General features: G+C 41.7%; 1 protein-coding gene across 10 annotated transcripts in view; it reads left to right on the forward strand.

The window, feature by feature from the left end:
* Nucleotides 1–6,531, forward strand: part of TAS2R1 (taste 2 receptor member 1) — a 286,550-nt gene extending 280,019 nt beyond the window's left edge. For 7 of the 10 annotated variants that reach the window (XM_063700844.1, XM_063700843.1, XM_055367631.2 and 4 more), the window contains one exon: nucleotides 3–2,660. In XM_063700844.1, the coding sequence (XP_063556914.1) occupies nucleotides 83–862 (780 nt within the window). In that variant the 5' untranslated portion in view covers nucleotides 3–82 and the 3' untranslated portion in view covers nucleotides 863–2,660. Of the gene's footprint in view, nucleotides 1–2; nucleotides 2,661–6,408 lie in introns of those variants that run through there. The other 3 variants (XR_010131808.1, XR_010131809.1, XR_010131816.1) reach the window with 2 other exon arrangements.
* Nucleotides 6,532–16,413: the final 9,882 nt, after the last annotated feature.

A 16,413-nucleotide genomic window follows, 5' to 3' on the forward strand; every position in this document is an offset into this window, starting at 1 on the left:
AGTGATACAATTTCTTCTTGGGATTTTCACAAATGGCATCATTGTGGTGGTGAATGGCATTGACTTGATCAAGCACAGAAAAATGGCTCCGCTGGATCTCCTTCTTTCTTGTCTGGCAGTTTCTAGAATTTTTCTGCAGTTGTTCATCTTCTACGTTAATGTGATTGTTATCTTCTTCATAGAATTCATCATGTGTTCTGCGAATTGTGCAATTCTCTTATTTATAAATGAATTGGAACTTTGGCTTGCCACATGGCTCGGCGTTTTCTATTGTGCCAAGGTTGCCAGCGTCCGTCACCCACTCTTCATCTGGTTGAAGATGAGGATATCCAAGCTGGTCCCTTGGATGATCCTGGGGTCTTTGCTATATGTATCTATGATTTGTGTTTTCCATAGCAAATATGCAGGGTTTATGGTCCCATACTTCTTAAGGAACTTTTTCTCCCAAAATACCACAATTCAAAAAGAAGATACACTGGCTATACAGATTTTCTCTTTTGTTGCTGAGTTCTCAGTGCCATTGCTTATCTTCCTTGTTGCTGTTTTGCTCTTGATTTTCTCTTTGGGGAGGCACACCCGGCAAATGAGAAACACAGTGGCCGGCAGCAGGGTTCCTGGCAGAGGTGCACCCATCAGCGCGTTGCTGTCTATCCTGTCCTTCCTGATCCTCTACTTCTCCCACTGCATGATAAAAGTTTTTCTCTCTTCTCTAAAGTTTCACATCAGAAGGTTCATCTTTCTGTTCTTCATCCTTGTGATTGGTATATACCCTTCTGGACACTCTCTCATCTTAATTTTAGGAAATCCTAAATTGAAACAAAATGCAAAAAAGTTCCTCCGCCACAGTAAGTGCTGTCAGTGAGAGAGAAGTTGGATCAGTTCAAAGAACCCATGATTCAATGATTTACCCATGCCTGCCACACTTCCCTCAGCCAGACAAAGCAGCCTGTTCATAAATATACAACATGTCCCCTTCAGGCCTGTTTATCCAGCCTGAGGTATTTCTGTGGATATGCTACTTTTTCAAGCAGTTAAACTGATTTTGAAAGCACAACATATGTTGATGGATTACATCAATTTCAATATCCTGGTAGTGATATTGTACTATCATCTTGCAAGTTGTTACCATTGGGAAAATGAGTAAATTGCTCAGGGTCTTTCTGTATTCCTTCTTAGAAATGCATTCAAATCTACAATTATTTCAAAATTAAAAGTTTGATGAAAAAGAAAAGCACTTGTTTGAACTCGTGATGTCAGAAGGACACATGAATGCTGTATGGTCCATGAATATCTGACGCCTCGTCTTCAATGGTTTATCCTGACCTTAACGGGCTGACGGTTCATTTCTTGTCTACCTGGATATTATTTCTATTCTGTCTGTTGTAGTTGCAGGCAGTGGAGCCATTCTTTCTCCTCAGATCACAAAGGAAGCAAGGACAAGCAGGCCTTCTCCATCCTTATAAGCATATTCTCCTACTTCATCCTGCAGAGAGCCTAGATGCCATGGTGACATGGCCAATCAACTGATAAAGGGGAAGACACATGGAGGAGGAGGAGGAGTCGAGGACTGAATGCCTGTTTTCCATTTCTCTAAGCTGTGCACTCTGAACAGACAATAACTTGCAAAGATGTTTTATTTTGTATTTGTGTGCCTGACTTTGAGACCCATTCAACCCAGAGTGGTAATTTGGAACTCCTCTTGCATTGCCTGTCTTCCCAATGAAGCAACATCAGTAGGTGGGTGGAGCTGGGGGTGTCTCCGTCTGCTTCAAGTCACAAATGCATTTTCTGTTTGGTTGAGATTTTGAATACTAAGAGATATATAGATAGATAGATAGATAGATAGATAGATAGATAGATAGATAGATAGATAGATAGATTATGGAGATAGATATACTTGTATATTTCCAAAACAGCTTCAGAACCATTTTGCTTCCAGACAAGTAAATGAAGTAAAAAATGTTCTTAAGCTCAGCTGTAACTTGTAGTTCAGGCGCGATGATGCAAAGTAGGTTTAGGTTTAGATTTGTCAATCACCAGTAATAGGAACCCAAATACAGCTTTTCTAACCCAAGCCACACAGGCCTGGTTATAATACACCAATGAAGGATTTTGCTTCAGAAGATTCAGGGACGTACTTATCTTCTTGGGCATGGGAACTAAGCTCTGAGTGTACTCTCAACTTCCCACAGGTTTCACACTTCATTCCCCAAGGAGCAAAATGACAGCCTCCATCTTCCTGCTATTTCATTTTCCCACGTCCCACTAGGTAGGAAGTTTTGTAGCTAATCACGCACTCAGGAAGCCAGCTGTGGGAAGATCAGTTGTATCCTGGATGTAATTATTGCTTCTGATTGGGGGAAAGGACAATGAAAAGTCACTTTTCTTTTTCTCAAGTTCAGAGAATATTCTGTTCCTTGAATCTGTGATACGTGTACCTGAAAGAGTGGGAGCAATTTCAAACATTCAGGGAGGAATTTGTCATGATACAACTCTCATGTGTTTTTTTTTTCTGATACTAAATTCTGATTCTATTTCATGCAACTCCTGCTTTAATAATGTTAGCTAATTAGATAACTATTAAGATATGACTAGGTTTTTATACTGTTATCAAGAAATGTTTAAAAAAAGAATTCATAATAAAACAATTCTAAAAACATTTTCATAGTCTACTTTCCTAGAAATGTATTTCTTCCAGAAACGTTGCCTAGCTTTTGAATTGATGGGTATTGCGTAGGACACTAATTGCTCAAATTGAGAAGCAAAACAGACTGAGATTTTGTCTCTCTGGAGCCACGCTTATCTGCACTTGCCAGCTTTGCCAAATTGCTTTTGTCCTCATTGAACAGTGGGTTGACCTCTATCATGGTGCAACATCTTTTTGTACCCACTGTTGTAGCTTTAGAGATGGGGCTGGACATTATGCCCTGGGGAGTCTTGGCTGTGGAATCGCATGCCCATAGGTGAGGCCAGTTGACTGCTGATTGCAGACTGTGGCAGCACTTGCTGCTCAGTTAAGTGGCTTCTGGCTGTGGCTTCCAAATAGTCTCTGCACTAGGAGGCAGACTCTTATTGAAATGTGACCCAGCAGTCTTATTCCATTCCACTTTAGATTGGGGTTCAATGAGCAGGCCCAAATCAGGAGAGAAGGGCTATCTTACTGTGTCCCACTCTCTATTCTGACATTGGCTCTTTCAGTCCCTAATTCCAGGGGTTCTGCACAGTCTCCACTGACTGAAGATGATGACACCAACAGAGAAGGCTAAATCTGTGTGCTTATAGAAATAGACTTTTAAGAAGATAAATGTTGGCTGGGCAAGGTGGCTCATGTCTGTAATCCTGGCACTTTGAAAGGCCGAGGCGGGCAGATCACTTGAGGCCAGTAGTTGGAGACCAGCATGGCCAACATGGCAAAATCTTGTTTCTACTAAAAACTCAAAAATTAGCTAGGTGTGGTGGTGTGCACCTGTAATCCCAGCTACTTGGGAGGCTGAGGCAGGAGAATCACTGGAATCTGGGAGGCAGAGGTTACAGTGAGTCGAGATTGTGCCACTGCACTCCAGCCTGGTGATAGAGTGAGACTCTTATCTAAAAAAAAAATATTATATGTGTGTGTGTGTATATATATATATATATATATATATAGTCACAATTTGAATGTTAAACACTAGTTCAAAAGTCTCACCAATGATAAATGCCTTTTAAATTCTCAGTCACTCATTCAAGTGTAACAATTGCTTGAAGATACAATGCTCCGGACAAGAAGGTGCTAGAAAGACATCTGATGTCTACCATCCGTCTTCTTCAGGCTGATGACCAGGCATCCTAGGTGCTTCAGACAGTTCAAATGTTTTGCCCCATAGTACGTTTAAGTACAGGCATACTTCTTATGCTATGGATGTTGTGATTTTAGGTTTGAAAATATAGTTTCCATAACTTTTGTCCTTGTAGAGTTATACCTCTTTGGGTGAGAAGAGAAACAGGTAGTCAGAAATATGCAAGAGAGAAAGAAACCAGCCAGACTATCGAAATCCACATTGGCAATCAAAGGGATGACAGATGTTACAGACAGATGGCACCCATAATGGAGAAAAATCCAAATGACGAGGATGGGGAGACCCACATGTTTTAAAGAGGGTCTTGCTTGGGAATGAGTTTGGAGTTAGACTGAACATCATATTAACACAAACTTGAGATCAGTAGAAAGTTCCTTTTTTATTATTAATATTCTTTCTTACCTAAAAATTGCAGACTCTCTAGGAAAACTTTATGCCAGGAGAAGTGTATGTACTAGGAAAATTTCTTCAATGAGCTGAAAACATTAAGATTTTGGGGAGAGTCAATACAAATTCAAGATAGCTCATGGACATTTGTTTCACTGCTGTCTTTACTGCTGTCATTCTACACAAAACTAGTCTCTCACTAATACAGCAACTTATACCTTGGTAGGATTAAAATAATGATTGTTTTCAAGATGTGATGTAAACATGTGGATTCACATCTGTGACATCTGGATCTACTTAATCTTTTTGACTGGGAATCAGGAATTGGCGATTGTATCCTAAAATTTAAAACATATTTATATCAATGAAGTGTGGGTTTCATTTTATTATTTTTGGTGTTTTATATTGTTTCTATTTTAAACATTTCTCCACAAGATCATCAACATAATATTAAATCAAAAATTGACTTAAATTCTGACGACAGGTCAATTTTTTTTTTCTTTTTTTGAGACACAGTCTCGCCCTGTCATCCAGGCTGGAGTGCAGTGGCATGATCTTGGCTCACTGCAACCTCCGCCTCCTGGGTTCAAGTAATTCCCCTGCCTCAGCCTCCTGAGTAGCTAGGATGACAGGCATGTGCCACCATGCCCAGCTAATTTTTTGTATTTTTAGTAGAGACGGGGTTTCACCATGTTGGCCAGGCTGGTCTTGAACTCCCAAACTCAGGTGAGTTTCCTGCCTCGGCCTCCCAAAGTGCTGGGATTACAGGTGTGAGCCACCGTGCCTGGCCCAGGTCAATTTTAAAAATACTAAAGATTCATTTTGTTCAAACTTCAACATTTCTGAGGAAAAAAGGTACAGTGTCACTCTGTTTCTACTTTTGAAGTTGGGATGCATGCTCTTCTGAGAGAGCTTTTGCTTCCATGACTTAAACTCTCTCCCTCCCATGGATCGGTGTGAGTACTACAAGATAAGCACACACGTTAAGTGTGCCAGGTGGAATTTGAATTTGGGAGTGTGCGGGGATTAAGTCCTGTAGCTAGATTGGACTAGGCACTTGGTGGGCACCACTTGAATAACCCAAATTCCACAACTGCTGGGGACGTTTCAGATTCTTCTGAGGTTGAACAGATGGAAAGGAGTGTAGAAAATAAATAAGTGGCTAACAGTGGACTAGGACCTTATATCACTAAATACATGGAATGTCCTCTGGCAAAAAAAAACCACACCCATTTGAACAGCAGATGCTGTGTTTGCGATTGGAAATTAGTAAGTCTTACTTCACTTGAAACCCAGCCTGGTGGCTTCTAGAAACATTGACCAGATATAAGATTTGGTCACGAAGTTTGGTTTCATGATTAATAGTCTCCAAAATACCACTGCTTATCTGCTAAAATATTTGAAATTCCTGAACTAAGGACTTATGCCTTTGATCATGAGGTATGATGTTTTCAGCAGCATTGGTTGCAACTCTATGGGATGAGAGAGGGAACCTTGAGTGTGACATTTTAGATTGGGAGGCTGACTGGATTTGTATAGTCCTGTTGAAAGACAGGTCATTAGTCTGTAGGCAAGCCACAGCACTGCGTTCACAAAGCCAACAACCCAGTCTCCTCAGCTCTCCTCCCTAGAACCGCACCTGCTTATTTTGGTGATTTAGGCAACTTTTGTGCAATGCAGTTAGCACTGTCATGAGCTGAGTCTCAATTTCTTCATCTGCAAAATGGGATTAAGAATAATACATACCACATGCTTGGCTAAGCTTCTTCACCATTGTGAGCACAAATGAATATAACCTCCAGGTAATGGGAACTGTAACAAGTACTGTCACGAGGAATCTCCAGCAGCCCCTCCAGAGAAGAGAAGAGTGCATGGGAGGGAAAACGTTGAACGATAGAGGGTCCTAATTAAGAGCCTGATTTGGAGTCTAGATCCACCACTAATGAGCTAAGTGACTTGATGAGCCTGAGCCTCGCATTTCCTCATCTTCGTAATGGGGTTAGGAATCATTCCAAGCTTAATGAGAGGAGCTGAGGGGTTAGTGGAACCCAGTTCCCAGCACAATGCCTGGCTGCTGCCATTGTTGTTTTTAGTTATGTTAACCGTAGGAAACTGCTAGACTTTGATGACTTTCTATCTGCAACAATGACAGTTTTGTATGCTTCCCCCTAATAATCGGTCACAGGTTTTGGAGGACAGCTAATTCTAGAAAAAGGAAACAGCACATGTAAAAGTACCTGGCAAAGAAAGGAAACAGAAACCCCACAGAGAATCACGCACAAGTGAAAAGAGGAGAGGCCAAGGGAACAATCAAAGGTATGTGGAGCTGCTTTTGCTGTGGGACAAAATGGCGCCAGGACCGCAGCACCTCCAAGACACAGGTTCATTCTCACTTGTGTCGCGCACTGGCTGTGGCTGTTCAGCAGCCCTGTTACTGTTCACACTCCTGCAGGATCAGCTCCTGTTTGGAACAGGCTAGAGGAAGGAGTGAAAACGATGGGGACCGGGGAAGTCTAAAGCTTTCGTCATATCCAGTTGCATATCAGGCAGCCAAGCCCAGAGTAAAAAGGAGAGATACGGAATTCCTCACAGAAGGGTAGCAAATATCTGGGAATAAAATAATCCTACCATATGGGAACGTAAAATGATGCAGTCACTATGGAAAGTAGCTTGGCAGTTCCCCAATAAGTTAAACATAGAATGACTACATTCCTCAGCAATTCCATTCCTAGATATGCACCCAAGAGAACTGAAAACAGGAACTGGAACAGATGCATGTGCACCCGTGTTCATAGCAGCATTATTCACAATAGTCAAAACGTGGAAATAAAACAAGTGTCCACCAACAGATAAATGCGGAGACAAAGTGCGTGTTAATACGATGGAATACTCCTTAAACGGGAATGAAGTTTGTATACATGTCACAACATGGATAAACCCTAAGGACATGATGCTGAAAGAAATAAGCCACACACAAAGTACAAATACTGTACCATCCCACACAGAGGGCAAAATCAGAGAGAGACAAAAAGCAGAGTAGAAGTTACAAGGGGCTAGGGGGCAGGGGAAATGGGGAGTGATCGCTTAATGGATAGAGAATTTCTGTTTGGAATGGTGAAAACCTTCCAGAAATAGTAGTGATAGTTACACAACTGATGGCCACTGACTTATACACTAAAATGGTAAATGTTATTATATGTATATGTATACACAATATATAACATATATATATATATAGCCACAATAAAAAAAAATTCTACCAAAAAAGAAAAGGAGCAGAACTAGGTGTACTTCTACCAGGATATTCTGTTCCTGTTCATGGGGAAAACACAGGTGACCGAATCTCCATTGTGAACGAACTCATGATTAAACCTCAATTAGTCTTCCCCATTACAATCAGATTGTTTAGGTTAACAGATAAATACTGTGTTTAGGCTAACAGATAAATACTGTGTTTAGGCTAACAGATAAATACTGTGCACCCAGATACTTTTAGAATCCAAATAGACAATTGCCGTTCCAATATGAACTCCTTCTCCTTTCAGAGTACACAAGACATTTTACAGGCCATTGAACACAAGCACGTGCAGTGATTGAAATATAGCAAAAAAAACAAAAACAAAAAACCAAAGTCCATGGACATTGTCTTTAAAAAGAGGTTACTTTGAAACTCATCTTAAGGGTCAAACTCAAACCTAAAAAGCATATTTCTTTTCTTTTCTTTTTTCTTTCTTTTTCTTTCTTTTTTTTTTTTTTTGAACAGAAGGTGCTTGGAGCAAATGATCAGGGAATAGAAACTCTAACCCCTCGGGGCATCAAAGTTGTGCTTGATTGCCTGTAGTAAAGAATTTTAAAGACTCATTGAATCATTCGAGCTCATTCAGAGTGAGCAAACTGATTACAGATGGCATGCTTCCAGAATGTTAAAAATAAAAATGTCTTCTCGGGTGGGACTGGTTTCCATATCTATAGCTATAAACCCTCTAAAGGCACTCTCAGAGGGCTTATCTTTGGTGATAGCTGCCCTTGCCCACATATGAGTTTAGCCAGGGCTTAGTTCAGCTAGCTCAGCTGGCCAACTTAAACTGAAAATGCCACACATTTTTCCCATGCTTTGTATTTTGTTACATTCCAGGTTTCCACCCCTGCAAATCGCAGCCGCTTGGTCAGCTTTTGCACCCAGATCCACTGGAATGTGCGGAGCAGAGCTTGTCAGTTATAGGCTGAGCCTCACTGCTTCTAAAGAATTCCCAGAGGGATCCCAAAGATGAATGGCTATCTCCCTGCTTTTATAGGAATAGAATGGACTTCTTGTGAAATGACTCTCCAATGTGTTTGGAGAGTCATTTCTTGTGAAATGAATAGATGGACTTCTTGTGAAATGACTCTCCAATGTGTTCTCTTTGGGGTTTTAAATCATATTTGAGAGAGCAAAAATAAAGTACAGCAGAACAATCTGGAGAAACAAGCAGGGGCTTCCTGGGAAAGTGGCTTCAGGTCCACAGGCTGAGCTCTCCCGTGGCCATGGTCAAGCAAGACCCAGGCCGCTGCTGCTACTCATGTGCAGAGAGTCATGATCGGGAGTGGGAGTCCCAGAGTAGGGCGCACACAGGACTGCAAGAGTGGGGACTTTTACTTTTTTTTTTTTTTTTTTGAGACAGAGTTTCGCTCTTGTTGCCCAGGCTGGAGTGCAATGGCACAATCTCAGCTCACCACAACCTCTGTCTCCTGGGTTCAAACGATTCTCCTGCCTCAGCCTCCCGAGTAGCTGGAATTACAGGTGCCTGCCACCATGCCCAGCTAATTTTTGTATTTTTAGTAGAGACGGGCTTTCACCACGTCGTCCAGGCTGGTCTCAAACTCCTGACTTCAGATGATCCACCTGCCTCGGCCTCCGAAAGTGCTGGGATTACAGGCGTGAGCCACCATGCCTGGCCTTTTTACATCTCTAATAAGATTTTTCTTCATTCCAAATAATGTAATAATGAATAACAAGTAGTGGAGAAGAAAATAATCTAGAATTCACCATCTTAATAAATGAGCAATTTTGATTTGTCCATGTTCCCATTCAAACACTGCAAATAAAAATATTTAACTTTTGCATCATTATAATCATGGCAAAAGTGTATTTTTATGAATTTCATTTCACTTCTTATGTTAAATATTTTATTATTGATGATTTTAATGACTACAAGATATTTTATTGAGCTGATATAGCAGAGAACTCAGAAATGGAGCAATTTATAAATATTTGTTGAAAATATGAATTAATAGATTTACTTATCAGCTTCCTTATTTAGGGGCACTGAGTTTGTTCCCATTTTTACTATTATGTATAATATGTAGTGGGCACCTTTGTGGATTTTTTTCTTACTCTTTACAATTTCACTAAGAAAGGTTCTGAGAATGAGGATTACTGGATCAGTGGCTATGAAATACAGTGGCAAATTTATTTTTATTGGAATTGTATGGATTTGCATTTCCACTAGCCGTGCACCAGTGTGCTGGTGTTTTATATCCTGACCAACACTGCTGGTTAATATCTTATTCTTTAACATTTGCTAATTTAATAGATGCAAAGAGAGAGACTTTAATTTGCAAATCTCTCTCTTAAAATAATTATCCAGTAACTTTTGCTTTTCATCTTCATTTTTTAAGCCTTTTTCTTAGGACCTGACATAGAACCTAATTAGCTTTTAAGTTTTCTCAATAAACCTCAGCAAGTTAGAGACCTACAAAATGAGCATGTGAAAGATTCTGCACCCACGTGTCCTGCCAAGATTACCCAAGTCACTGGACCTTCCACATCTGCCCTTGGCATGCAGCTTGGCACATGGGGGATGCCAGTGCATGCTGGCCAGGGTGGCCATGGAAGGAGACAGAAATACTCCAAGAGGCAGAGCAGAGGCCAGAGACTTGGGGGCTGCTTACAGCGGACAGAGATGGCTCATAGCCGTAAGCATGGGTGTTTCAGAGAGCGATGTTACTTACTGCAAGTCCTCCCTGGAGGTGTGGTAAGATTGGCAACATACCTTGTGTGTAATATGGTTTGGGCTCTGTCCTCAGCTCATCGCAAAGATTAATTGAATGAATTTCCAAACAGCATGGAAGCCATCCTTATTTTCATCCTCAGGTTCCAGATAAGAAGACAGGGTTACTGGAAGGTATAATTTGCCTGCAATCACTCAGCCATGAGGATTCTGGCTCAGGTGATTGGACTGCACAGTCCCTGCCCTGAGGGCTTGTCGTTGCTGGGCTGGGCATAGGGAAACAGACCCCGTGTGTGATTTCTTCAAAGTCTTGACACAGATAGAAAGTCAGGAATATGTTAAATGATTATACCTTGTCTCCTTATTTGGTTTCTTTAGAAATTAATATTGAATCAATAATACATTAAAGCACTCGTGGTGATGATGATGATAATGTGCTTTAATTCACTTGATCCTTATATTTTAAAACCCTGAGTCCCAAGGAAGATGTTATTGGTCCCATTACAAATAGGGAATCTGAGACTCAGAGGCTGAGTGACTGCCACAGCCATGGTTTGAACCCAGGTCTTCAAACTTATCTGTACCATGGGCTGAATAGCAATGTTGACCTCTTAAGGGTATTGAGGGTCAAATTGTTAGCGCAGTGTGTGACACGCATTGTTATCAATGACAAAGGAGATAGCTGAAACCATGTTTGCAAGAAGGTGAGTTGGAGGCTTGGGAAGAGGATGGTAGATGGGTTCAAGGGAACCTTTGCTTCCTGGGAGATCACAGATGAAGAGAAGGAGCCCCTAGGAAAGGAGGGATTGAGTAGACCAGAGAAGTGTTGCTGAGGTTTTCCTGGAGCAGGGGTGGATGGGACTGCAGGTTCTTAAACTTAACCAGGAGAAGAAAAGAAGAAAGGAGGTAGAGAGGAAGAGCATGATAGGGAGCTGAAGATGGAGCTGTGGTAACAGCAGCTTGAGCTGAGCCGACCCGAGACCAGGGTTCAACAGCACTTGGGACATGCGCTCATGCTCCGACCCACAGAAAGCCTGGAAGTTTTCACATGCCGTTCACTGGTGAATTTTACAGTGTGGAGGGCACTGAAGTCATGACATGGAGGGAACAAGACCCGGGATGAGGGACTGGACTAGGCCCCCATAAACATAGTTCTAATACTCCATGTTCCCAGGACCTTCCCATCAGCAGGGCAATGATTCCTGCCTCCTAGGGTTCCATTTTTCCTGCATCACGAGTGTCCTTCTGGGCATAGGTCAACGTTTTTCTTCTTGCATTAAACTGGGAGAAAATCAGAGAGAACATGTAGGAGATGCCTTTCCTAATTGTTCTTGATCACTTTTCTCTCGATACAATTTACATTTGGGGCTGGTCATTCTTTGTTTTGATGGGAGCAGTGGCAGGGGCTGTCCGGAGCATTGTAGGATGCTGAGTGACATCCCTGGTCTCTAGCCACTAGATGCCAGTAGCACCCTCCCAGTTGTCACAATTAAAAAATGCCTCCAGACATCGTCGAATGTCCCTGGCAGGCAAAATTGCTCCCCCCGACCCCACCCTACTCTTGCCTTTGAGAACGACAGTGATAGAGGAACTCATTTATTTTACTTTACAAATGGACCAGTAAATATGTAGACTAACAATTTTATAATTAAGTAATCTGTGACCATTGTATAAATCATATAATTAAATATTAGAACATGGAGTTTCTGTGATATCACTTTCTAGATAAAACAAAACTGTGTCACTTGACCAGAATCAAACTTAGTCAATGTTTGTTTTTCTCCCAGAAAGTTTTCTCCGGACATGTTTTCTCCTGCTTCCTGTTCAAAACCATTGTTTACTGCCTGTAAGAAACAGCTGCTCTATCCCCAAAGTGACAGCATTTCAATAATACCAAGTATGTACATGTGCTCTGGGAATGCTGTTGGTTTAATAAATTTAGGGAGTAGAAAATTCACAGTGACATTTGAACAGAAATCTCAAGGGAAGATCAACGGTCTATGGGGATTAAGAAGTGTACCTCTTTCTTGTATTCATAGTTTTAAAAAGCACTGTTTTTAAAGCTCAAACAGAATGATTTGATACCCTGATTGCCTTCTGGAGGCATGTACTAAATGGGGGTGGCTGCAGAGGAAGAAGAAAAGGCTAGAAGCTACTCTTCCACAGCATATGCTTGTCTGTGTTAAGGGTCACTGGTGGTCCAGACAGTCTTCTGAAGAGAGTCTAACAGTGTCTCCAGTACGGCCATCCATCATTACTTTAGACAGATGTAGGGAAAGGTCAAGCCAAATAGGCAGGCTCTCTAAGAGGAGTGTCATTCCTTCATCTCCTTCCTCCCTGTGTGTGTGAGAAGACACAAGGGGCCACTCTAGGAGCTGCGGACAGCCCTCCGCTGAGGAGAGATAGAAGCAAGCCTTAGGGACTGTGCCTTATGTGATTGGAGCCTGCTGAGCCTCACTGTGCTCAGAGCCAGAGATTAATTACTCTCAGGCCACTCTATAAGCTACGAGAAAAAGGAGTCAGGAGGAGAGCTTGTGTGCAAGGAGTACTAGTGGAACAGGGAATGCTGGTGTGAGGAGGGAGGCTGGTGGAACAGGGAATGCTGGTGTAAGGAGGGAGGCTGGTGGAACACGGAATGTTGGTGTAAGGAGGGAGGCTGGTGGAACAGGGAATGCTGGTGTGAGGAGGGAGGCTGGTGGAACAGGGAATGCTGGTGTGAGGAGGGAGGCTGGTGGAACAGGGAATGCTGGTGTGAGGAGGGAGGCTGGTGGAACAGGGAATGCTGGTGTGAGGAGGGAGCTGGTGGAACAGGGAATGCTGGTGTGAGGAGGGAGCTGGTGGAACAGGGAATGCTGGTGTGAGGAGGGAGGCTGGTGGAACAGGGAATGCTGGTGTGAGGAGGGAGGCTGGTGGAACAGGGAATGCTGGTGTGAGGAGGGAGCTGGTGGAACAGGGAATGCTGGTGTGAGGAGGGAGCTGGTGGAACAGGGAATGCTGGTGTGAGGAGGGAGCTGGTGGAACAGGGAATGCTGGTGTGAGGAGGGAGCTGGTGGAACAGGGAATGCTGGTGTGAGGAGGGAGGCTGGTGGAACAGGGAATGCTGGTGTGAGGAGGGAGGCTGGTGGAACAGGGAATGCTGGTGTGAGGAGGGAGGCTGGTGGAACAGGGAATGGTGGTGTAAGGAGGGAGGCTGGTGGAACTGGGTGACTTTGTTTTTAAATTGTTTCTCACTGTAATGCTAGTAGGACTAGGGTAGCCAGCTGAGTTAAAATGTAAATATAAATCTTTACCAGAAATATAAAATGAGTATTGATAGAACTCTGGGGCAGGGGAAGTCTTTCCAACCTGGACATTACAATCAGAAACTTCATAGGTCTGATTACATAAACATTTAAAACTATCTCTACAGGAAAATAAAATCTCACCATGGTAGTAGGACACTGGGGCCGGGCATGGTGGCTCACGCCTGTAATCTCAGCACTTTGGGAGGTTGAGGTGGGAAGATCACGAGATCAGGAGTTCAAGACCAGCTTGGCCAACATGGTGAAACTCATCTCTACTAAAAATACAAAAATTAGCCGGGCGTGGTGGCGGGCGCCTGTAGTCCCAGCTACTCAGGAGGCTGAGGTAGGAGAATCACCTGAACCTGGGAGGCGGAGGTTGCAGTGAGCCAAGATCATGCCATTGCACTCCAGCCTGGGCAACAGAGTGAGGCTCTGTATAAAAAAATTAAAAAAATAAAATAAAATAACATTGGGAAACCACCATAACATATGTAATGGAATTACTATAAACATAATATGAACTCTCAAAAGCAATGAGAAAAAGACAAGCCTGCTCAACACAGTAGGCAAAAGATATGAACTAGGCAGTTCCAGCAAGACGAATAAGTACATGAAAATTAGTAAGAAAAATAAAAACTAATACAACAATTAAGTAGTGTCACGGTTGACCTGATAGATAACAAAAATGCGAAATAATGAAGTAGCCAGTACTGGTGATGGTGTGGGGATAGTAGGAACATCATGTTGGGGGAATTTTTAAGTCAAGACTTTTTGAGAACTATTTGCTGATATATCTAGAGGTTTGAAATCTTTAATTCTTTAAACTAGTGATAGCCTATCTAAGTATTTAGTATCAAGAAACAACAAGTGCCCAGCATCTAAATTTAGAGAGCTCCGTTACGTGGCCGTTTATGAAGGCAAAATGTGAAAAAAACCTAAATGACCAGGGAAGTGTTTAAATAAACTATAGTAAAAACATACAGAGCAATCTTCCTGCACTAATTGAAAATGTTAATAGTAACCTACATTTATTGACATGAGGATGTTTATAAAATATTTAATGCAAAAATGACAGTATAATGCAAATATGATTTGTGTAAAAAGCATACATTATATATACGTGTATATATATATATATATACATGTTTATATATGTGTAAATGTGTAAGAAAGATGGAACTGTACAGACCAAAATATTAACAGTCTTTAGATTTGCAATTTAACCTAACAATCTTTAGATTTGCAATTTAAAATGACTTTTTTTCTTATCTGTATTTTCTAATATGTTTACAAATGACGTGTGTTACTTGTGGAACAAATGAATAATAAAGGCAAAAGAGAGACTCCTTCTAACTTCTGCTGTGTTTTCTGCCTCCTTTTCCAAGTCTTAGAACTTGTCCCTGTGTCAGTGACTCTCCATTCACCTTCACACTTTCTGCCTCGTTCAAAGCTGGACCCATTGGAGGATTCCTCTAATCCTCATCCATCTGTCTCTTCCTCTCTCATTTTCCAGCATTCACTGCTGCCCAGCTGTTCCTGGTGGGACCTAGCTCCTTTGTGCTTCTGGGGCCAACAAGCAAGTTCTGAGAAGTGGAATCAAATGCAAGGGAGGTTTTCCTACCAGCAGTTGTTGTAGATTTATACGTCAATCTGCCTCAGCGCTCTCCAGCCCCACACTCTCTGTTGTCTTGCTTTCTTATTTAGAATAAAAATGGTACTCTCCCCATAGTTAATAGGGTTAAATAAGATCTGAGCTCTGGAACCTCTCTCTCTGCTTTCCTTACTTGATCTGCATGGCACACAGTGGCCTTCTTGCAAGTACTGGGACACTCCAATCCCATTTCTACCTCAGGGCCTTTGCACTTGCTCTCCCTTTGCCCAGAACACACACAGTCTTGCTCTCTTCCTTACCTACTCAGGTCTCTGCTCAGATATCACTTTCTTGAAAGTCCTTCCCTGACCATCCCATCTAAAGCAGATGACACCTCCATCATTCCATATCCACTTACCTACATGTATTTTTCTTCACAGTACCAATCACCACCTGACAATAAATTATACATTCAGTTATCAATTTGTTTTATACCTCACCTTAGCTAGAAGAAAATTTCCATGGGAGTGAAGACTTGGCCTTCATCCTTGCTGTAGCCATAGCTTTTTGTTTTGATTTTTAAAATCTGGTCTGTATTTTTTGGCAGAAAGAGTAAAAGAGGATAATAGTAGAAATTGAATTAGATAACAAAGAAACAAAATCTACAAAAGCAAAAAATTTTTTAAAGAAAATCTCATAAAATAAACTAAAAATACAAAAAATTAGCCGGGCTTGGTGATGGGTGCCTGTAGTCCCAGCTACTTGGGAGGCCGAGGCAGGAGAATGGCGTGAACCCAGGAGGTGGAGCTTGCAGTGAGCCGGATCACACCACTGCACTCCAGCCTGGGCGACAGAGTGAGACTCCATCTCAAAAAAATGAATAAATAAATAAAAATAATAATCTTCTGACAAGGCTTTTAAATAAAGAAAAGGAAGACAAAAACAAATTATATGAGTGACTACAAAGGAGACAAAACAGATGAGGTAAAATGTTTTTTAAATTAAAAGTGATTACACTGACCAACCAGATAACAAGAAACTGGGAGATTCTGCTGAGACGAGAGGCCTGCTTTCCCCTGTGGCCCCTTGGGGGGGTCGTCTATCAGCAGTGGGTAGAGGCCCAGCTGGATGTGTTTGCGGTCTAAAGCTTATGCAATTTGTAAGGCACTTTAGAAAAAAAAAAAGAATACAGAATTAGATAATGAACAAGAAAAAAATCATGCAAATTTAAATACTAAAAAGCTACCAAATATCACAGATATCTTAAATCCAGAAAAATAACATGAAATTGTTAGCAGTTGTCATTGACTGCCTGACACACCTCG

Source organism: Gorilla gorilla, chromosome 19 (assembly GCF_029281585.2).
Source record: "Gorilla gorilla gorilla isolate KB3781 chromosome 19, NHGRI_mGorGor1-v2.1_pri, whole genome shotgun sequence".
Taxonomy (NCBI): Eukaryota; Metazoa; Chordata; class Mammalia; order Primates; family Hominidae; genus Gorilla; species Gorilla gorilla.